The 24,670-nt window shown below is 45.3% G+C and overlaps 1 protein-coding gene across 3 annotated transcripts in view; it reads right to left on the bottom strand.

Annotated features, from left to right (window-relative positions):
* LOC146833667 (flavin-containing monooxygenase 5-like) overlaps positions 1-24,670 on the bottom strand; it is a 249,701-nt gene that overhangs the window by 186,995 nt on the left and 38,036 nt on the right. For all 3 annotated transcript variants that reach the window (XM_085601551.1, XM_085601552.1, XM_085601550.1), the window contains one exon: positions 8,642-8,830. In XM_085601551.1, coding sequence (XP_085457677.1) covers positions 8,642-8,830 — 189 coding nt within the window. The remainder of the gene's footprint in view (positions 1-8,641; positions 8,831-24,670) is intronic.

Genomic DNA, 24,670 nt, shown 5'->3' with positions numbered 1-24,670 from the left:
CGGGGCGATATATCTCTTGATCATATGCCCCCATGTTTTTAAGCCTTTCTGACCATTGAGCCAAACAGTGTTGTGCAAATTACGATTAAATAACTGGTAACAACTTTATACTATGCATGTTTGAATGAATATATTGCAAACTTTGGTTGTACACACTTTTCCTAGATAAACAGACATAATACCATGCTGTTCAACTTGAGAGGCACTCTGGCCCTTCACGAAAGTGCATTATAGCTTATGTATAGCACAGGATATCCTCCACCCTCAACCTGTGCCCCAGCCCGGCCCCCCAGTAATTGTTGCTGTCTCCTGACAACAATAAAACTCCTCCTGAACACCTGCTCCGAGACCGGGACCAGAGGATGGGCAGGCGGTGTTTAGGGCACGCACACCTCTCTCATATATGCATAGCAGTACCACCGTGACCAGTTCTCCACTAAGAACTGTACATCGGGGGGGGGCGGCATTTTCAATTCTCGCCTAGGGTGGCTAAACACCTAGAAACTGCCCTGTGCTTCGCTTCCTCTACACCCACCTTACAAATCCCATATCACCCAACCGCCACCCTGCTGGCATGAGTGTGGCCCTCAGTCACACCCCAGACTGTACTTTGTGGCCCCTGGGAAAGTGTTTGTGAGTACCCATGCTCTAACTAAACCCCTCTTCTCTTCCATTAGGCCCAAAGAAGCAACGGACAAGTCTAGCTCTAGCCAAGTTCACATTGTTTGGTCCCTAAATTATGCATAGTGGTGTCAGAGGACCATTTTCTCACTCTTCCTGAGAGTTCGCTGGCTGTAGTTCTCCAGTAGATATGTATAGCACTACACACCCAAATCATATGGAAAAAGTCTACTTTTCTTCCTTGCAAATTCAGCTGTTGCTCAGGGGTGAGGGGCCATTAACCCCTCACCCTAGAGGGAGCTGCTCAGTATCCCCTCAAAAGCCCCTTAAGCAAAAGCGAGCGAATTCAGAGAAGTAAAGATTAAAACTGCAGTCAGTCATGATGACTGGCATTTAGAAATGTAAATGAAGCTTTCAACAAAGCTACGGATAAAGAGGGCTGATCGATTGTTCTGCTCTAAGTACGCTTTCCTGTGGGCTGATCCAAAATATGAGTGACACTGTTCAAATTCATGGGCAAGAGGGCCGTATCCCAGGAAGTGCCCACATGGGGGCCCAGATCTCTTTCCCATGAGGTTGTAAGCCTATGGAGGCAGCCAGACATGTTGTTGTTCTGAGCTTTGTAAAGAGCAGGAATTGTCCCTTAGACAAACGTTCCATTCTAACCCCACGTTCCCGCAGACTATAATCCAACAATTCAGCCCATATTATGGGCACGACGTCAGGACATAGCTTTAGCTGTATGTATTTATATTCCTTTGCATGTGCTCAAGTGTCTTCGTGCTCCACTGCCCTGTGTTAGGTCCCCTACTTTGGAAATTCCATAGCGATGCCAACTTCTAAATCCTTTCAATGTGTCCCTTTTCTAAGAAGGTACTTACCCGCAGGGGAGTTTCCTTAGTGATTTTCCTTTTCCATCCCTGGAGTGTTATGGCTCTGTTCCAGACCCAGGCACTACCTGTGTTGCAGCTGACAGTCAGTGTATTCCCTCCTCTACCTACAGATAGTATGTATAAAGACATTCCCCCAAAGCCAGCCTTTTAGAGAGGTTTCTGCAACCAGGGCAAGCGTCCAGTCATTTACCTGTGCGGGGGTCAATTACGCCCTGGGTTGGCCTATATTACGTTTTACTTTTATTCCCGATTTCCCAGCCGGGCCCCACCATGATGCCCTCCCTGATCCAAATTATGATCTCATCCCACCCCACCCACCCACTGAGACTCCTCGCCACCACGGACCACTCCTGCCTCGGCTCAGACAGATTCACCTGAGGCCTGGCCTGCAGCTTCAGTGGCAGGCGCGAGCGGGCAGCAGAAGAGGGCAAGGGCTAGCCAGGCAGGGGCTAGTAATAATTAAATTATGGCCGGGGGCGCCGCATGGTGACAGTCTTTCTCAGTAATCACTCTGGCTGGGTCCTGGGTGGGATGCCTCACTGCACTCGTCAACGTCACGTGCACTTTTTATTGCGCTTCTGCGCAATGCCCATGACAATGGTATGGTCACCAGCCCCACCCTATGCCCCACCCTGAAGACGCGCACTCGCTCAGACGCGGAGACATCTGCGCGCTGCGCACCATAACTAATAAAGAGCCTCAGAGGCCCACCCGGGGCCCGGCGGACATGCGCACCCTTTAATTAATTAAGAGGCCGGACTATTTAATTCATGAAGAGGCTTGCTGGGGGCTGCAGGGGCCTGTGTTATGCCCCTGGCCGTGCGGGCACCATTTAATTATTGAGGAGGCTGTGCGTGCGCACCATGGCCGCACGCACCATTTATATCATGAACTAAGGGGCCTGTGTGCTCCGCTGAGTGAGGGGGCCCCTGGAGTACATGGGACCCCGCAACGCAGGGGCTGAGGGGGCCTGTGTTACGCCCCTGTTTATAATTCCATGCCACCCAATTCAACTATAAATAATTTAACCCTACAACATTCCATACCACATAATTACAATCCTAAAAATTAAAAAACACATATTTCCACTTCACTCCATACCACATAATTCCACATCACAGAATAACATTCCACACAACTTAATACCACTCCAAACCACATAATTACACTCCACACAACTCAACTACACATAATTCCACTTCAACCTATATAATTACACTTCACACAATATATTTACACTCAACTCTAAAACACATAATTACCCTCCACAAAATCCAACTCTGTAACATGCTGCATAATTCCACTCCACACAATTATACATCATACCATGCCACATAATTCCACACGTCACACAATTTCACAATTCATCCCCACACAATTTATCACACAGCATAATTACACTCCACATAATACCACTCAGCACCACATAATTAACCTCCACATAATTATGCTCTACTCCATACTGCATACATACATGCCACATAAATCCAGTCTATGCCACGTAGCAACACTCCACACAGCTACACTTCACACCATGCCTCATAATACCACTCAACATAATTTCACTCAACACCGCAACTTCCACGTCACACAATTCAACTCTACACATTTCCATTACACACCACATAATTCACAACAAACTACATAATTCAAACTAACAACACAAACGCACAACACACCACATACATCCAATCTACACCACAAAATTCCACATCATGCTACAATATTTAACAGCACACCACATAAGTAAGCTCCACTACATACCACTCCACAACACAAAATACCATTTCAGATAATCTCACTCCAAGACACACAATCCCACTCCACTCAATACCACATAATTACACTGCACACCATGCCGCATTATTTCCCTACACAGATCCAATCCACGCAACACAATTCCACAACTAACAATTCCAATACAAACCATATATGTCCACTTGACACCACACACATTCACTCCACTCAAAACAGAAAACGCATAGGTAAAATACATTGTCCTTTACAACATCAATAGCTCTAACTCTCACCTTCCAATGCGTCCCAGCAGATCCTGTTCCTGGAGCTGCAATCCTTCTCCTGCCCCTGTCAGCTCTCCTCTGTGCTGCCTCCTGCTCTCTCTGGGCCCCCCACCCCCATCCTTTTTCCCGGTCTGGCTCTGACTGAAGAGAAACAATGTGACTTATTACTTTGTTTCTCTTCAGTCCTGGGTCAGCGGGAGGCGCTTAGAGCAGGCTGCACTCTGCAGCTGCTTTAGAGCACGCCTCTCTCTCACAGCTCTCTACCGATGAGCTGAGGGCGCCCCCTTCATGTACTGAAGACTGGGGGCCCCCGGGCACCGCGGGGGATGCTGGGGTGTTTGGTACACCCCTGCAAGGTAAAATTAATGATGCCAAACACAAGGAGATGATGGACGGAGTGCTGAAACGTTTCAGGCACTCACCCCCAGTCACAGATCTGGGTTGAATCCATCATAGTTCTCTAGCTCTCTTCGCCACCCCAATCAGGCATTGACTGAGATTTTTGTAGAACAAACATGTGAGGCTTTGAAAAAGATAATATTAGCTTTCGTAACGCAACTATGCCATCACAATACTTTAGATTAATTAGTGGCCTTTTCAACAATCAACAAGCATAACGTTTAATATTTTTCTGACAAACTAATTTTCGTTGTAGTACTTGCTTCACATTGAATAATGTGGACTGGCAGGTTAGAGCAAAGAGAGAATGGGGAGAACCTTTATGGTTGCCGTTGTAACCAATGTGAAAGGTGATATTCCCTAGTGGAGTTAAGGGTTGGTGTTGCTTGAATGGTGAGGGGATCTGGGAGGTTCACAGTGGGTGGCAGAGCATAAACTAGAGGGAAAAGAGTTGGCATTGAAAATGCAGCAACGTGTGAGAATGCAGAGGTGAGTGGTCATAGTTATGTGTCCAGGTATACGTGTATGAGAAATTGCACTTGACCTGAAGTGTTAAGTGATTGAATTCCATTAGAAGCAGGAAAAAGGTGATAGTGCAGTTAAGACGGTTGATTTTAGATATTACCTATATGCAGAAGACGCAAATTCCTGCTAAAGGTTTCTGTCTATTTAAATATTTAGGTTATCAAGTTTTTAGTACATTTCACTCAAGACATGGCCATGCTCAACATCACCATTTTGACCTAGAATAACATTAGGAAATTAAAAAAGCAATTGGCGGACTCTTAGAAAAGATGCCCTGTTGTCGTCAAAGAGAAAGGTTCCTTTTGCTTTACAGTTTTCTCTCTATATGGCCCCAATACAGAGGATCCTAGACTTATTGAAGAATTCGTTTTTTCCTTTGGGGTTTTATTTCACGTCCCCACCTCCATTATTTTCTATGGTAGGGTGTTGTAGTAACAGTGGTTGGCTATGTATAGTGCTGGACTTACTACAAAAGTGTAAGTTGCTACAAAAGTGTAAGTTACTACAAAGGTGCAGTTTGTGAATACTGAAAAGTGGCAAACTTACCCAAAAATCTAAACTTGGTCAAAAATTAAAGTTAGCTTCGTGAATCAGGCCCTTAGATCACAGAACAATCGCACTTGAGCATAAATATTTCCCATGAAATGGGGGATTGGTCAACAAGATGGCTCCATAAGTTGGCATGGGGTTAGAGAGTCTTTCACCTGAACGTCAAACTGCATTCGCTCTGGCCAGTGGTCTTTAACATGTGAAACCTTTGCAATTACCCTAAATGAAAAGAATTATCATCAGAGTTTTTGGGAGACAGAATACAAGATACCATGCCCATTCCAAGTATAATAGAACCGTGTGATTTTCTCTGGTGTATGCAGGGGTTTGGAGACATCATTTTCAGCACTTCTAGTTCGCGTGGTGTCTTCGGTAGGTATAATGCCCTGATGGTAGCTCAAGAGAAATATGGTGTTTTCTTGTCCGATGATGAGTTTGACTCCGTTGTGAGGCCTTTGCTAGAAGTCTGTGAGTAGGGACAATTTGGAAATCACAGGAGTCAATTCAAGAGGATAATCTTTTGAATTTTTGGGGAAAAGCAGATAAGTAAACATGTGTATGTTGGGTAGGTGTGCTCCACTTTTGGTTTGCGGTTGAGAAGTCGTGGAGTCTGGTTTTGTGTATTTTGGCTCAATCTATGTTGGTAGGACAGGGGGCCGCACAAAGCAAAATTGTGTCCTCTGTAGAAAACTCGGATGCTGTCATTGAAATTAATATGCATATTGATCTCCATATGTCAAGGAAGCCAGAGGGTGCTGGGAAGGGTCGGGTGAAATGACTACTCTTGTGGGTATGATACCCCTATTTTGCAGTAACCAGAGAGTCCAGGTACCTTTCACTGGTGCAAAACATTGCTGTTTTTAAGGTCAAGTCAATCACTGAGGGCTATTCACAAAGTTTGCTTGTCAGTTGTAAATGTACTCATGTGAACTATACTCTACTGTGGTGGAGATCTACCTAAAGGGAAGTATAGGAAAAACTTGGAAAAGTTTAAAATTTTAGAAATGGTATATTATTATTTTTTAATGTAAACTATAAATGTAAAATAAATGTATATTAAATAATTAAAGACTAATACATTTATTTTATAAATATTATTTTAAACAAAGTAAAAAAATCCCATACTTGTTAGCGTTCTAATTTGCAATTAATATTTAGAACAGGTAATCAAAGTAAGCGTTTAATTGGTCTAAATTAAGTTTAAATTCTATATAAAGGTCTAAAATATATTTTCATGTTTTACGTTATGTAAACTCAATTTTTGAAATAATAAAATCTTAAATTATTAATTTTGTATAATTTTCTAACAGACACATTCACACACACACACACACACATGTACATATACACAAACACATATTTTCTGTGCAAAAGAAAATAATGTCTGGGGCAACTTTGAACCTCAACAGTGCACCACTATTATCTGAAGGAGTATCTGAAAGCTCATTAATTTCACTATCATTGTTTCTATAGCCAGACATAACCATGTGAGCAGTAGAGAAATTTCTAAAGAAATACATTTACCACAACTAAATTAGCTACTGAGTTGATTAACAAAAACTTGGCATTTTAATATTAGCCCTCAAAATAGATCCTGAAAGGAGTGATTTCAGAGCTTTCTAGAGAACAGCAATTTGGGGTTAAATCTTAGTTCATCAAGTAAAAGGTTCCAAAATCTAAGACTTTGACAAAAGAAGACCTGTTTATGTGTGTCTAGAGCCTCTTTCACCTCCTATGGCTCTAGGTTTGTCCGTAAGATACCTGTGGACGTTGAGATGAATGGCTCTAAAGTCTATACAGGCTATCTTCAGTTCATTAGGGCTCTCAAAAAGAAGCCAACATTGGTCTCTTAAAATGGGAATGTTAAAGTCTAATGTCTTTGTGTCTTTGACATGGTAAGCTGTGGCATAAAAGGTGGCTTTAACCCCTTGACTGTCACATTGGGGCAAGGTTAGTGCATTAGTGTGTTTTATGTGGGATGAGAATTGCATTGACACAACCATTTTCTGTGACTTTACTAAAGAATGAAAGTTTATAAACTGGGTGTAGATTTTGAAATTGTGTATGGTCTGGTGGATGATGTGGTAGGAAATAGTTTGATTTGGTTAGATCTGACAGTTACTGATAGAAATTCAAAGGAGGAAAAGGATGGAGAGTCCACTAGTATACAATCCTACTTGTTTTTGCGCATAGCAGATGGCCTATTCCCTTTCTGTAAATTATATATTTGTGAAGTTGAGTGTAGCCAGCTGGTAATTGAAAGTCAAATGTCCATGGAGTGGCGGGAGAGAGCCAGGTTTCAGTGATGAACAAGTCATCCACATTTTTATTAGATATTATGTGGTTTGCAATGTCTCATGTGTTTGTTTGGGCACCTCTCAGGTTGATATGTGTGCTCATTAGGTCAGTGTTCCGGAAGAGTTGGATGGTCTTGATTTGGATTAGGGTACCAAGAATAAGGGATTATCAGGGTTTTGTTGTGAATGTTGTGAGTTTTTCTGGTGTGGGTTTGGTTACAGGAGCCAAGTATGTTTTGAGAGGTGGAAAGAGGACAAAGGAGATCTCAGGGAGATGTTTCTCAAAGACTCTGGGAGGGGCTCAATCCAAGGTTTCAAGAATGTAAAGGATAATTGGTAAGTGATGAAGTGCACACATGGATAAATGCAGTTAATAGGTGTGAGAGCTTCACTATAAAGTAGTGGCTATTATTGTATGAGGGGTTTGTAGTAGTCTTACAAGTTAGCGTTTTAGGTGGATTAATGCATTGCACATTAGAAGTTACCAGAACCTGAAGTATTGATATTGGTCATTTATCTAAAGGCTCTGGGAACACAGGAATGGCCAGAGCTTTTTGGATACATTTACTAAATATTCAGGCGGTGTATGACTAATTCTATTTGCATTAGAATAGCACAGGAATGCACTTGGCCTCTGTAGAAGTGGGCTAGTGTATTACTGGGTATCCTAGGTATTAAAATAAAAACATTTTGCCTGTTAAACAGCCAACAGTCATCTTTCTGGGAATTCCAATACCTGGCCTACAGTTCTAACATAATTTAATAATCTGTCTCTCTCCAGCATTTTCACTGCTTGTAAATGGGACAGGGATATGGCAGGGCTCGGCTGCATTGTACACTTTGGAAAAACACACTTGGAGAACATTTAAACTTGCCTCTATGGTTTTAAACACATACACACTAAGCAGCCACAGCCTGTTGTACTTGCGGGCACAGTAAAGGACAAACAGAGGCCAGGGCGGTTAATGACATCATTAAAGGATGCAGAGAATTGGAGAGTGGCTGTGATGAGAAGGATGCTGTTCATTATCTGTGTTTACCATAAAATACAGTAGGAACACAGAGTTTGAGTTAATGAGCTGAGGGTTTTATTTAGCCTTCTCTCTGTGCTCTAGTTCTTAGTCAGGACCTATCAACTGGGTTTGCTCTGCATGCTACACGTCAAGTGATTGGCCCTGCTTGAAGATGCACTTAATGCCATTGGAAACACTCTGATACTGGTCAGCCCTAATCATGTCTTTAGACTAACCCTAAAGTCGCAACTGGTTTGCATTCATCTACAGTGCTTTGCACGCTGATCACACTCTTGAGTTTATATCATTGTCTTGTTCAATACCTTGAACCGTATGTACTTCAGGAGATTAAAGTGTTTGGCATACAAGCGGAAGTAGTCCATAATCTTGGAGTTGTGCATGTAGTTGGGATAGTTGTCTGGGATGGGGAAGTCGCTGAAGCACATCATCTCCTTGGAGGTATTTATAATCACTGATTTGTAGATGCTGGCCCTGCCCTCCTCAGGATCCTCCTGTGGGAATAAGAAATATCATTACTGCTAATATCATGACACTGTGTACCTAGCTTCATAAAAAAATAGCTGACAGTAGAACTAAGTCAAGAACATAAAAGAAAGGAGGGAAGGAAGGACCTGAGGAGTGAAGCAATGCAGACAAAGGAGGGAAGGAATGAAAACAGAAGAAAAGAAGGAAATGAAGGAGCAAGGTAGACGAAAGGAAGAAAAAGTGAAAACAAATGAACTCACAAAGGTATTTAGGCAGGAAGGATTGATGAATGAGTGACGGGTTGGAAGGGTTGATTAATTGCGTGGTTGGTAATAGATGAATGAATGTCTGTGGGGATGTGTCCTTGAATGAAGGTGTTCATAAGTGAATGGGGATACTATGGTCCATGAATGGGAAGGTATATTGGCCACAGTCATGGGTGGATAAAGGGGCATTGCATGCCCTCTATGATGGCAAACCTTGTGAGTCATTACTAGTTGAAGACATGTGACTATTAAGTTAGATTCCTTTTCAAAAATAGATCAGTTAAACTGTGAACAAAATAGGGCATGATTTACAATGATTGCTGATAGTACAAGGTTTGATATTTTGTAGACCGGTTGTATGTCCATACATTGAATATAACTACTTAAAAGTACTACTGCTAAGAGACATCTATGCTGAAATTACCACTACTGAGAATACCTTAGCAGACACTAGCAGTACACTGAATAAACTAAGGGTAACAATTGTAACCCTAAAACCCAACCATACCCTAGCACTAAGCCTAAACCTAAATATTACTCAATGTCTAAGATCAAGCTTTAGCCTAAATCTACAAGCCCTATTCCACACCCAAAATCTAACCCAAATGTTAAAGTCACCCTTCTTTTGGGTAGAAGAAAGATCTAGACATTCCTTGTGCAGCTTTTCCACAGGTGGAAAAAGATGTGCCTCATGCAGCTTGAAACCCCGTGGAGAAGTGCTCTGACTGATGTCAACCGAATCCTCCCCATCATGAGGAGCACAAATGGAAAACTGTTGTTTGACAGTGATGTGGTCTCTCTGTGACCCAAGAACTTTATGGTACTGAAAAGGTTTGTGCTTATCACATTGTGCCCTCTGGATAACAGTAAAAATATCACAAACTTTCATCCCGAAATAACATGCCTTTAGCATGATCACCATTGTTGCCTGGAACTGACTCAGACATTTTTGATATTGATGTCCTGTCTATGCTCCGTGAAGATGGTGGTGTTAACGCTGGCCAGGAAGCACACTATATGTTGAAGCTATCCACAAGAAGAATTTTCCACAAAGGGACCTCTGTAAGATCTGATGGTCAGCCTTGACAGGTCTTTGGGGATTTACCCATTCTGTCCTGGCTGTTACGCCAGGATGTGCCATGAAATGTGATAACCATAGAGTCCACCTCTTGGGTGGCTGAGATCATGGACTCAGGTGGGATGAGGAACTTGGAACGCATACATGTTATGTGACTTTGTAGAGCGCGGCTAATCACCCGTGAGGATATCCAGGCACCAAGATGTACATGCTTGTACATGTTAGGTAGTGGCCAATTCCTCGATTATTAGAATTACTCTGCAATGTGGGGAGAAAGAAACCACTCTGGGGGACAAGGTTTGCTGGCTGGAGAGAGGCTTGCACTTGGGTGGACCTTTTCTGTTCTCTGCGTGGGTACTGTCCCACAAGAAGACATATGATTTCCTTTATAACAGTTCAAGGTTCTCATCCTAGTCAAGACATGAGGGAGAGTAGAGACTTATGCTGCGGTACCTGAGAAATCACTACATGCGGTTATACCATGAGAGCAATCTTTAGAAGCATGGACAAAGTGATGTTCACAAAGGGTCCAACGAAGCCTCCAGATGTGTTCGTCAAGCCCTGATGCAGAAGGGTCACTATTTCAGCTAGTATTAATGCTAATGAAGGTAAGCTTGTTTATAAAAATGTAGGTGTATCATTTGTGCATTGGAGATATTAAATCTATCAAACCCCACTCAACTTAGCAGCAATGACAAACATGACCTCAGAAATAAAGTGATGTCAGAAAGAAAAAAGAATCAAAAGAAAGGGAGGGCAAACCCAGAAACCCCTTGTGAGCTTGGGTAATACGATCATATAAAGTAAATGGCCTACAAGGGCATGACTTGCGGATTGAGTTCTAATTATTGGCAAATATTTCTGTGTCCATATGTTGCAATCTTGCGGTCAAAGCTATGAAAATTAATCTAGCAATATTATTTTGTAGCAATCAAAACACCACAATATTAATTGGTAGAACATAAATGAGCAGGCGAACAAGAGTAATGGTGTAGCAATAGCTAAGTGTATAATAACTATCAGACAAGATATGTTCAATATCTGTTTACATGGGGTTCAAATGACGCAAAAAAACACACATCTATCCTGTGTATTGTTTGTACATTATGAAATGCTGTCCATTTTTTTTTTGTCAAATATTTTTATTAATATTTTCATAAGAGAAACAATGGTAAAACATTGAGATTGACTTCATTTCGTGCATTGTTAAACATTGGGAATTACAGTCATTTCTTTGAATTGTCATCTATCTATTACATAGTACAATCGCTACTATAAACAATATCACTCTGGTTCACATGTCCTTTCCTAGGAAGATATATCTTCCTGTTGCATATTGGTGTATTAACTAGCGGTTACGGTGCTGAACTCAGAACTAAGGGTGGGCGGAATTTGCGAAGTTGACTTTCGCAAATTATCGCGAAATCGAGCAAAATCTCCGCGAACATGCGAAACTTTCGCAAAGACGCGGAGATTGCTTTTCCCGCCCGTTCGCGATGTGTTTTTGCGTGCTCGCGGGAAAATATATCACCAACTTGCCCATGCGGTCGCTAATGGGCGCGGCCATCTTGCTCGCGATGCTTATTTCCTGTTCGCGATCGCAATGACGTGTTCGCGATCGCAAACTCTCGCGGGATAGCACAACCGGCTACCAACAATCCAACATCTTGTGGCGCGCGCGAACGGATAGGAAAACTCGTCGGCGGCGTATGCAGGGACCTGGTAAGTCGCGACCGCGCGCGGGAGAATGCATTTTTAAAGCGCGAACAATAAAAATATTTCCATTTCGCTGCAGGTTGCGAAAGTTTTGACATCTTTGCGCTCTCCGCGGAACGCGAAAATGTCAAAAGCGGAACAAAATTTACCGCCCAGGCCTACTCAGAACTGGGGAGTGAAACTGGGGTGGTGATTGTGAGGTCCAGGATATGTGAGTCAGACAGGGTATCGGGGCTACTGTGCTGTCTACCTGTGGGTGTGGCTGATTTCTGCAAATTGGGGCCTGTCCTGCCATTACCGTCTGTCTAGCTGTCCCAGATTGTGTGTTGTTATGTTGCTGTGCGTCGTTACACAGTTGGAGCAGTGGGAGAAATAGTGTGCATGCTTTCGGTCTGGACCTGTGATTGCGGATCTACCGGGACTTGCAATGAAGTGTCTGAGTCATCACGCGTCGGTTGTTGTTTGAATTGATTTAACAGTAAGGTCCACTCCATGGATATGAGGTGTTTGCGTGTCCCTTTGACTTCCTCCTCCTTAAGTGTTTTCTCCTCCGCGGCTAACCATTTGTGCACTGCTCCTATCCATGCTGCTATTGGAGGTCCTGTGGGGGCTCGCCAGTGCATTGCTATTCCCCTTTTGGCTAATAGTATTGCCAGCGATGCAAAGCGGATTAATACTTTGTGCTGTTTCCGCCTTCGAGAGATTCCGAGTCCACACGCCTCCCATGTGTCCATGTTAGTTAGACCCGTGAGGTCCCTGAGTGTCTCGTGGATAGTTTGCCAGTATGGCTGTATTGTAGGGCAGTTCCAAAACATATGATAAGAGTCCGCATCTGGCGATTGACATCTAGGGCACAGGAACTGGGTGGCTGGGTAAAACCGCTGGAGACGCGCTGGCGTTTGATACGCTCTGTGTAAGATAAAATTGTATGTTTTTGAAGCGCGTGTTTCAGGACACCTTCTTGGGGTATTCGAGTGCTGTCTCCCATTCTTTGTCGTGTAGTTGGCGCCCCAGTTCTTCCTCCTATGTTACTCGCAGTGCGTCGAGGGGTTTGTTTAAAAGCTCTTGAATGGCTTTATATAGCCAAGTGACCAGGTGTCTATCCGGCCACATGTGCATGACTGTGTGGATGACTGGATGGGTTGCCGGTCCTCCTTCCGACAAATCATGGTATGGACGATAGCTCTCTATGAGTTGCCTGTGGAGTAAAAATTGACCAGGGAGAAGTTCGAAGTCTAAGTCTTCCATTATCTGGCGATACGGCCTTAACTGTCCGTCCTCGAATAATTCTGTCCATATGCGAAGCATGCCAGTTGTTTAGTAGGCCTCTCGTCTGGGCCAGCCCACCAGTGGTAGCAGTGGAGAATACAACGGTGCCCCTGTAGACAGACGGTGTATCCTCTGCATACATTTACGAGCCACCGACACCTGTATTGGGTATGTGCGCTGTTGCTTAGTGCCCGGCAGTAGCAGGCAGTGGATTTCTGGAACTGGAATTGGGCCCGTCGCTGTGTGTGTCTCCCCCACATATCTGCCTGCTGTCCAGTAGGGCAGCCATTGCAGCTGTGCTGCCAGAAAGTATGATTCGAAGGAAGGTGCGCCCAGCCCTCCCTGGGTGGTGGGCAATTGTAATTTCACTAGTGCTATTCTATGTCTGCCCCTTCCCCAGATTAGTGAGCTAAGGAGCGAGTCTAGGTCCCGGAAGAATGCTCGGGTGTGGGATTATCGGTAGATTTGTACAATAGCCGTGGGACTATGATCATCTTGGCTAAAGCCACACGTCCTATCGGGGGCAACAGAAGGTTCTTCCAGAAATCCACCGCCGAACAAATCCCAGCTAGCATTCTGCCGTGATTGCCCTCAAACATGTCGGATGGGGAGTGGTACAGGCAAACCCCGAGATATCGGGGGGCGTCTGCGCTCCACGCTAAGCTCTGATCGCCGAACACACACTTGCCGATCACATGATGACGTCACCAATGTCTTTCACATGTGACCAGAACCGCTCTCGTATGTAAGGAAGGGCATCAGAGAGCCTCGTCCAACTTCACGGCGAGGATCTGGAAACCTTCCAGGCGGTGTACCCACCTTGATGTAGCACGGAGGAAGGGGGAGTTTTAGGATCTGATCTCGGTCTAATTGTCGGAATTTTTGTCCACGGCTCTACTATGACTAAGAGAGCGAAAGACTGTTTCTGTTGCAGGGTGACTGTTTAACGTTCCATGCTGGCTACAGAATGCCCCTTGACTGCCGTAGATCCCTTTTGCAACACGCTATGGGTTCTAGACCACTTTCTCGCTCATGTCTCTGCTGGAGGCCATATATCGGAAACAGGAATATTTCCACTCTTCTCCTGTCTTTACGGATCACTGTCACCACGTTTTTTTCAGGCACTGCCTGTAGTTAAGCGGTAGTGCTCAGGAGACAGAGTACCAACATTTTTCGTCTCCATATCAGCGCCATACAAGGGATTAAGCATAGTTATGCCATCTAGTGTATATGTACATCTATGTTTTGTTTCTCCTTCAGAGTGTGACTACAGGGGGTCACCCCATACCTCGCCAGTTCTAGAGAATTTATCTATGAAATTCGGTGAGTCCCCCATTGTCTTTCATCTAACAACAGTGACATTTGGATGTTTTTAAATGGATGACTCCCTGGAACATAGCATATGGGTATTGCGGATATGTAGATTCTGCACACGTGTTTGTATCCGAATTGGATTATGTAGCTTGCACTGAGATTTATAAATACCTGTGTGGAGCTTGTATGTGTGGTGCTTGTGTGTTGGCACTGTAGGGGTAGGAAATACCTCTCCCAATAAAACTTTTGACAGTTGTGTCTTAGGGCAGAACAGTGATTGTATGTTTTTTCTTCATTTTGTATTTTACAGAGCACAATTAGTGTGTTGTCCAAGGTATCTCTGCATGACTAGGAGCACTCTCCACAGATACCGGAGGTAGGATCAGAGGAGACCTCCCTTTTTGGGTCCCAAAGGGTCCTGATGAATGCAGAGTGACCCCTTCTATATGGGCACACCTTCCACAGCAGAAATATGTCGACACATTGGCAGTAAAGGAAGGGTGAAGGAATCTTACATTTTCTCCTTTCAACTCCATCCTTCACCTTTTTTAATCTAGTCAGATGGCCCCGGAATAAATTTGGCAGTAGGTACACATCTGAGCCAGTTTTAACCTCACTATCTGCACTTTTTCTTCGGTGATCCCAAAATATCTCATTGTTTGTATTGTCTACCCCTCCCTCTTGCTCCACCCCAGGCGTTGGTCTGTGCGGGGGTGTCTGTAGCACGCACTATGATGAAGCATGTCACAATTTTGTGAGTGAGGGAAGTTTTTCCACATTGCACATGTGCCATTGTTTTCTATGTACACACAATTTTGTATACTTCCTCTTTTCCCTACGCCTCTGTGTGATATTCAGTGATTGAACGGGAAGGCCGGAGTAGGGATATATCCTCTCCCCCCTTCTTATAGTGAACATTTTGACAGTCAGCTGTCTCATGCCTTCATGAGTAGGACAAGTCTTTTGCCACTGGCTCAGGTCCTCTCTGAAGGTTTCACCTGCTACTTGGAGTTCTGCCAGGTCAGGCAAATTTCCCAAGGAAGCAACTTCCTGCTCAGATACCAGGCCTTCTCCCTGGGGGTTAGGTTTCTTCCGGGTCTGTGAACTTTGGGAAGTGGCCTTGCCAGACTTCCTACTCTTCCTCTTGGAACCCAGATTGGAATTCATCTAGCAGATTAAAGTTGGTGATGTGTTGGCTCAGTTGAAGTTGCACACATTTCTTCAGAGCTTTCCCTGGAAGCGGGATATTGGATATTGGTCTGAAATTGTCTGGAGTAGCAGGATTCAAGGTGGGTTTTTCTAAGATGGGGATGACTTGACTGGCTTTTAGAGAGTCAGGTATGGACCCTTGTAGTAGGGAAGTGTTGATTATTGTAATCCAAATGGGTATGATAAATTGGGAGGTTGGAGCCACGCAGCTGGAGGGGTGTGGGTCATTAAAGTGGTTATTCGGACTTAAGGAGGATAGAATTTTTGAGATAGAATGGTTGTCATGTAACTTGAAGTTGGACCAGTGCGCTTGTTTCTTGTATGTTGTCCGGGCGGGAAGAGAGGAGAGATGGGACCCGGCAGGAAGAGGTCGGATGTTGGTGGCGGAATTAAGTTAGTTTCCTAGGGAGGTAACTGACTGAGAGCGTTGTGTGAAGTTGCGTGAAGTGAGTCCTGAGGCGGAAACCCGGGACTGGTGTGCTGAAGTAAGGACTGAAATCGCTGTTTTAATTTTCACTGTATATAACCAATTGCGGGCACATAGACTACTTTTTAGAATCCTGATTCACTAGGATCAACTGTTTTCTAGACCACCACCTTGGCGCTTACCTGCTCAGGCTTCTTGCCCCTTAGCAGCCGAGCAGACGCTGTTGGGGGTGTGACTCGCCTCTGCATCCGCCATCTTGGGGGTGAATTTTGAGAGCGGTCCAGTCTTCGCCCCTCCCTCGCACGATAGCATAAATTACTACTTCCCTCCCACTCCGCTGACTGAGAGCGTTGTGTGAAGTTGCGTGAAGTGAGTCCTGAGGTGGAAAGCCGGGACTGGTGTGCTGAAGTAAGGACTGAAATCGCCGTTTTAATTTTCACTGTATATAACCAATTGCGGGCACATAGACTACTTTTTAGAATCCTGATTCACTAGGATCAACTGTTTTCTAGACCACCACCTTGGCGCTTACCTGCTCAGGCTTCTTGCCCCTTAGCAGCCGAGCAGACGCTGTTGGGGGTGTGACTCGCCTCTGCATCCGCCATCTTGGGGGTAAATTTTGAGAGCGGTCCAGTCTTCGCCACTCCCTCGCACGATAGCATAAATTACTACTTCCCTCCCACTCCGCTGACTGAGAGCGTTGTGTGAAGTTGCGTGAAGTGAGTCCTGAGGCGGAAACCCGGGACTGGTGTGCTGAAGTAAGGACTGAAATCGCTGTTTTAATTTTCACTGTATATAACCAATTGCGGGCACATAGACTACTTTTTAGAATCCTGATTCACTAGGATCAACTGTTTTCTAGACCACCACCTTGGCGCTTACCTGCTCAGGCTTCTTGCCCCTTAGCAGCCGAGCAGACGCTGTTGGGGGTGTGACTCGCCTCTGCATCCGCCATCTTGGGGGTGAATTTTGAGAGCGGTCCAGTCTTCGCCCCTCCCTCGCACGATAGCATAAATTACTACTTCCCTCCCACTCCGCTGACTGAGAGCGTTGTGTGAAGTTGCGTGAAGTGAGTCCTGAGGCGGAAAGCCGGGACTGGTGTACTGAAGTAAGGACTGAAATCGCCGTTTTAATTTTCACTGTATATAACCAATTGCGGGCACATAGACTACTTTTTAGAATCCTGATTCACTAGGATCAACTGTTTTCTAGACCACCACCTTGGCGCTTACCTGCTCAGGCTTCTTGCCCCTTAGCAGCCGAGCAGACGCTGTTGGGGGTGTGACTCGCCTCTGCATCCGCCATCTTGGGGGTGAATTTTGAGAGCGGTCCAGTCTTCGCCACTCCCTCGCACGATAGCATAAATTACTACTTCCCTCCCACTCCGCTGACTGAGAGCGTTGTGTGAAGTTGCGTGAAGTGAGTCCTGAGGCGGAAAGCCGGGACTGGTGTGCTGAAGTAAGGACTGAAATCGCCGTTTTAATTTTCACTGTATATAACCAATTGCGGGCACATAGACTACTTTTTAGAATCCTGATTCACTAGGATCAACTGTTTTCTAGACCACCACCTTGGCGCTTACCTGCTCAGGCTTCTTGCCCCTTAGCAGCCGAGCAGACGCTGTTGGGGGTGTGACTCGCCTCTGCATCCGCCATCTTGGGGGTGAATTTTGAGAGCGGTCCAGTCTTCGCCCCTCCCTCGCACGATAGCATAAATTACTACTTCCCTCCCACTCCGCTGACTGAGAGCATTGTGTGAAGTTGCGTGAAGTGAGTCCAGAGGCGGAAAGCCGGGACTGGTGTGCTGAAGTAAGGACTGAAATCGCCGTTTTAATTTTCACTGTATATAACCAATTGCGGGCACATAGACTACTTTTTAGAATCCTGATTCACTAGGATCAACTGTTTTCTAGACCACCATCTTGGCGCTTACCTGCTCAGGCTTCTTGCCCCTTAGCTGCCGAGCAGACGCTGCTGGGGGTGTGACTCGCCTCTGCATCCGCCATCTTGGGGGTGAATTTTGAGAGCGGTCCAGTCTTCGCCCCTCCCTCGCACGATAGCATAAATTACTACTTCCCTCCCACTCCGCTGACTGAGAGCGTTGTGTGAAGTTGCGTGAAGTGAGTCCTGAGGCGGAAAGCCGGGACTGGTGTGCTGAAGTAAGGACTGAAATCGCCGTTTTAATTTTCACTGTATATAACCAATTGCGGGCACATAGACTACTTTTTAGAATCCTGATTCACTAGGATCAACTGTTTTCTAGACCACCACCTTGGCGCTTACCTGCTCAGGCTTCTTGCCCCTTAGCAGCCGAGCAGACGCTGTTGGGGGTGTGACTCGCCTCTGCATCCGCAATCTTGGGGGTGAATTTTGAGAGCGGTCCAGTCTTCGCCCCTCCCTCACACGATAGCATAAATTACTACTTCCCTCCCACTCCGCTGACTGAGAGCATTGTGTGAAGTTGCGTGATGTGAGTCCAGAGGCGGAAAGCCGGGACTGGTGTGCTGAAGTAAGGACTGAAATCGCCGTTTTAATTTTCACTGTATATAACCAATTGCGGGCACATAGACTACTTTTTAGAATCCTGATTCACTAGGATCAACTGTTTTCTAGACCACCATCTTGGTGCTTACCTGCTCAGGCTTCTTGCCCCTTAGCAGCCGAGCAGACGCTGTTGGGGGTGTGACTCGCCTCTGCATCCGCCATCTTGGGGGTGAATTTTGAGAGCGGTCCAGTCTTCGCCCCTCCCTCGCACGATAGCATAAAATGGCCCTCCCTCACAGGGAGCGCAGCAGACGAGCGCAGCGGGCGCGCCGGTGGCGCGCCGAAGGCAAGCCCGTCTGCGCCCGTCCGCGCCAGCTTCGCGCCTAGCGCCGGAAACTCTGGCCTTTCTCAACGTACCCAGCCTCTCCAATACTCAAGCACTCAATTGCTAGAATTGAACCAATTCCCCTGCTATCCGAGGCAAATAGTAAATCTAGCCGACCTCTCATCCTCATTTAGCTGTGACTCCTGTGACCAATTAAGGCTCAACAATCCCTCTCCCCAACCTCACAAATTATGCGCCCCACTTGATTGCACCGATACCCACACCTGTCTACGGGCCTACAATAATCACAATTGTGAATCCAGCCGCACGATGAATGGAAAAAGTTCCCTAAAGTGCATTTTGCTGAACACTAGATCCATGGTCAAGCATAAACATGAAATCTCCGCTCTTATCGCGGACCATGCCATTGATCTAATGTTTTTAACAGAAACATGGGCATCTGAGACCTCAGGACCAGACTGGAATGACGCCGTTCCTGAAGGGTACCTGGTGGAATTTGTCAATAGGTCAGGAGCAGTGGGGGGTGGCATTGGGATTATTTATAAATCCCATCTAAAAGTACTTTCACTACCAGAACAGGGTCTAGAAGCAGAAGCCATGAGCTTTAAAATTAAAAGCAACAATTGTATAATATTTACTGGCCTCCTTGTGTATCCCCCCCCCCCCGGCTGAAGAGCACCTTTTATTAGAGCACTACTCACCTTCCTAGAATCCACATCTAACTCTGCTTCCTACACTGTCTTGGGTGATTTTAATTTTCACTTAGAAGCAAATAATGATCCTGACTCAGCCACTCTAACAGACAACTTTCTTGGTTTTGGCATGACTCAGTTAATATCTAGCCCTACCCATACTGCGGGTCACACCCTTGATGGCATTTTTACCAACAATAGCCACATTAATGTTACCTCGATCCTACCAGTCCCCTAGTCCGACCATAGTGCCATCTCTTTTGACCTGCCTCAGAACAACCTGCTAAATCACCGAAGAGGCCTCCTACTTCCTGAAAAAATACGCCCCTGGAATAAACTTGAACCTAATAGCTTGGCTGATTCACTTACAAATAACTCTCCTGCCCTTGGATCTGGCAATACTAACAAGGGAGCAATTAAATTTCAAAACTGGATCAGTCAGGCAATCAATCAACTGGCGCCTGTTGAAATAAAAAGAAAAGCTAGAAGACGATCTGTAACTGCGCTGTGGTATTCCGCAGAAGTGAAGCACATAAAAATGAAATGTCGACGACTTGAGCGGTTGTGGCGTTCGGATTATAGTGCTCTAAATAAATTAGTATACACTAAAGCCCTACAGGAATACAAGTCAGCAATAGTTCAGGCCAAATCAGTATATTTCACAAATAAAATTCAGGCAGCCTCTAATACCACCAGAGAGCTATTTAAAACTGTCACTCACCTAACCAAGAGCCCCCGTGATACTCTCTTTAGCCCTGATCAGAACCTCGTGACCAATATTGCAACCTTCTTCCAGCAAAAGGTTCAGAATGTGTATGACGATCTTAGCTCATCTGCACTAATTTTGTCCAATAACAACAATGGTACAGCCTTCCTGACTGGGTTTAGCTATCCCAGCTTCCCGCTGTTAGAGGAGACACAGGTGGTTGATCTAATTGTTCAGATGAAGTCAGGGTCCCCACTAGATCCATGTCCGCCTCGCATTCTACACCTGATTCCACAGACGGTGGCAGCTGTCCTGACCCCTTTGCTAAATAATGTCATCTCGTCCAGTGATTTCCCCAGTTGCTGGAAAAAAGCTTGCATTCGACCTATTCTCAAAAAGGACTCATTAGATCCTACGGTACTCAAGCATTACCGACCAATATCCTGCCTACCCTTGCCAGCTAAAATTCTCGAAAAAGCCATAAACCAAGAAATGATGAGGTATGTTGACCATAACAAGCTCCTGGACCCCTCTCAACATGGCTTTCGCCCCTTTCACTCAACAGAGTCCGCCCTGATCATGGCCACTGCTAACATTCGAAGAAAAATGGACGAGGGTGGTAGAACGGCCCTGATCTTACTAGATCTTACAGCGGCGTTCGATACCGTGAACCATTCAATCCTATTAAATAGACTAAAAACTTTAGGCTTCACTGGTACTGCACTAACTCTGTTAACATCCTTTTTGGAGTCTCGAACCCAACAAGTACACTGGGAAGGTCTTCAATCTGACAAATTTTCCCTCCCAGGCGGGGTCCCTCAGGGTTCGGCATTGTCGCCCACCCTGTTTAACCTATATGTTACTCCCTTAGCTGCCTTGGTTCAATCTCATGGCCTACAATTAGTGTCTTATGCCGACGACACTCAAATTATAGTGTCAGTATCCCAGACCATTGATGCCACGGCAGAATGCTTTAAAAACTGCCTTCTGGATGTAAAAAACTGGATGAGCTGTAACTTCCTGAAACTAAATGCGGACAAAACCGAGATAATCGAATTTGGTCATAAACCATCTGTCTGGAGTAACCTTTGGTGGCCTCCTGAGGCAGGCGCCTGTCCTAGTCCCGTTGACAAGGTCAGAAATCTTGGCTTCTTGTTGGATAAAGATCTGTCCTGTAAAGCGCAGATTAACCAGGTTACTTCCACCTGTTTTTACACCATTAAGGTTCTTAGAAAAATCCTACCCTATATTCCTCCAATGCTAAAAAAAACTGTAATGGGCGCCCTGATAATGTCCCGAGTGGACTATTGCAACTCACTCTATCTGGGCACAGGTGAAAAACAAATTAATAAACTTCAGGCAATTCTAAATGCCACGGCTAGGGTTTTACCAAATCTTCCCTACCGTCACCCAATGTCCAAAGCTATCAAGGAACTTCACTGGCTCGCAGTTCGAGCCAGAATACAATTTAAGGCCCTCTGCTTGATCCATAAACCCTTGTGTGGCTCGGGACCGGATGATTTGTCTAAACTTCTCCCTCGCTATGTGCCATCGCGCGCATTAAGGTCAGCCAACCATGATCTGATATGCCAGCCAAGAATAAGAAGAATGCGGTGCGGCGGCAGGTCCTTCTCGTACCAAGCTTCCAGATTATGGAACTCTCTGCCCTCTCACTTACGTTCACAAAAATCCAAACAATGCTTTAGAAAGGCATTAAAGACCTGGCTTTTCTCTTCACATAAAGATCTACTTTCTACAGCTCCCTGTGTCACTACAGCGCGACGACGCCTCGGCATTCGAGCGCTCTATAAATATTTCAGTATTCAGTATTCAGTATTCAGTATTCAGTATTCAGGTAATTTTGTCTGTAAAGAAGGAGAACTCCTCACAGGTATTAGGGATTTTGAGGTATCTTTGGAAGTTTTAGCCAGTTTGTTAGATTGGTGTTTGACCATTTTAAAGAGCTTACGAGGTCTGTTCTGAGCATTTTCCAGTTCTTATGTAAAGCACTCTTTTTTAGATTTGAGGATGTTCCTGTTGTAAGCATTACTGGTCTGTCGGAGAAGTTTTAGTTGGGAGGCACAGGGGTGCTGTCTCCAGGTTCTTTCTGTTAGCCGGAGGGTTCTCCTTTCATTGTTATCTCACAGAGACCGCTTCCCCTTCTGGACCTCTAAGAGGCTGAGCTGCGCTTCTAGGTCCTTGGGACTTCTTACTAAAGTGGATCTCTTTCCACTTCCAGATGTGGTGTCATGCCTTGATGGAACTGTGGGGACCACACTCTCGTTGTCCTCCTCTGTGTCAAAGAGATCTCTGCCATCCTCTTCATCCCCACCGTCAGGAGTGATCTCCTCTGCAATTTCAGCCTACACTCTCCTAGTTCCCTCCATGGCACTGATGGCCTAATCTGCAGGTCCTCCTTCTTGGCAGTGATCCATGGGCTGATTTTCGTTTCCCTGCCCAGCTCCAGACTTTGCAGAACGTTTTGCCACTTATTGTCAATTTTTGTGATAGCTTCTGGAAAACAGTGCCTTGGATATAAAGAACTTGGCAAACATTTTAAAACTTCTTTTCAGTGTTGCATTGGTGGATCTTTTCAGTGGTTGTTAACTTATTAATTGTCTGGTACAGTTAAACACAAGTTCTGGATCCCAGCACTAGGAACCAATTTGAGGATTTGGGCTTGATATATGGTACAGTTGTACGACCTTTTATACACTCACAAAAACTGTCTTGGGTCCAGTCAGGCTTATTTGTAAAACCTTAAGCTCAACCCTGGGTAGATGTGGTTGCAAGCAGCAAGGCTTAAACAAAGGAACTAGTGCAAAGTGTTTAACAGTACCAAACAGCAAAATAAAAAGGTCACACAACACAAAGAAATCCAACACTAATTTATAAAAATACACTATATTTTTTATGAATTTTTAGAATCCAAGAATAGCGAAATGCACTGGAGGGTTCCGAAGATACAGATTTTTAAAGAAAACTTAAATGTTAGTACAACTGCAAACAAGATTTGGCAACCGTGAAGTTTGTAAACATTTGAAAAATTTGTAAGAGTTGTGTTCAGCTACTCAGGCCCAACTTGGGCAACCAAATCCGACAGGGAAAAGGTCTGCCAGTGGCAGTGAGGAGTATTTGGATAGTTAACTGGCCACCAAAGCATTCTCCAGTCCAGTTCTCAACTTACAGAACAACCACCATAGACTTCAATGGTGCAGTCCTGATGCTGCAGAAGCAGGAGATAGAAGATGCTCTGGGTGCTGTGCGGTCAATGGGGGTGTTCTTTTGGTTACTCCTTGGTCCACGAGTCTGGTGGGGTGACTTTGACAACACAGGGGTTGGGTTCCTTCAAAGTCTTCTTTGAGCCAGTAGAAGGCCAGCTGATGCTGTGCTACTGGTATCCTTCCACAGTGGTACCAGCGATATCTCTTGGTCGAGGCTGGTGTCCTTCTTGGGCAACAAATGTGGACTCAAATGACATTTCCCGGTCTGATAGACTCGGGTACAACTTTTGGCCATCAAAGATTGGTCTCTTGGGGCGCCCAGCGGCAGTCAGTGGTGATTCTTCTGAAGTGGTTACTGACTTGCCGAGGTCAGCTAATTTAGGTTTGATGGCCCTGTTGCTGGTTCCAGGGGGTCAGCTCACTGACCCTTGGAGTCACTTCTTTGGTCTGGGTCTTCAGAGGAACGTTTCCTCAAGCCAGGAATCACAGGCACAGTCCTCTCTTAGCTAGCCCAAGGTGCAGCAGGTGCAGTCCAGCAGACGGTACAGCCTTTCCATGCGAAGTCCAGGGGTCAGCAGGGCAGTCCTTCTTCGGTCCTTTCTCCAGTTCCGACATGACCTGAGGTTCAGGGTGTCAGGGGTGCCATATTTATCCTTTTAATGTGCCCTGGGGGGATGATGCGGTCACTAGCCAATGGGTTATTAGGTCCCCTCTAACCTTGTGATGACCTTCTGGCTATGTGTGGTATCTTGCAATCTCAGAGTGCACTATTCTGCCCTCTCTCAATATGTCTGAACCATTCTTGGGATGGTAGGAGCTTGTTAGCCCACCCTAGTGGCTACCTGTGGACTATATGCCCAAGGACAAAACGGTTTGTGAACTGGTCTCCTCTCTCTGTCCATACCGCCATCCTATCTATCTGAACAAAGGGCAGCCCATCAGGAGTGTTATCACCATTTGTCTACCAAATGAAGCTTTGCCTTTGAAATTAGCCTTTTGGGCTTGGGCTTCCTTGGATGGGGAGGTGACACCTCACCCTGTGAGCCTGGGCATTGTTCACACTATTCCCCGGAGAGCAGAAAGCTGGCAGGTGGCCAGTGACCTTGTGAGGCCATTGGACAGATTGGGTCGCAGAG

The sequence above is a fragment of the Triturus cristatus genome, chromosome 4_2 (genome assembly GCF_964204655.1).
Source record: "Triturus cristatus chromosome 4_2, aTriCri1.1, whole genome shotgun sequence".
Lineage (NCBI taxonomy): Eukaryota > Metazoa > Chordata > Amphibia > Caudata > Salamandridae > Triturus > Triturus cristatus.
Note: the sequence above shows the minus strand (reverse complement) of the source record. Positions and strands in the feature narration are given on the sequence as shown.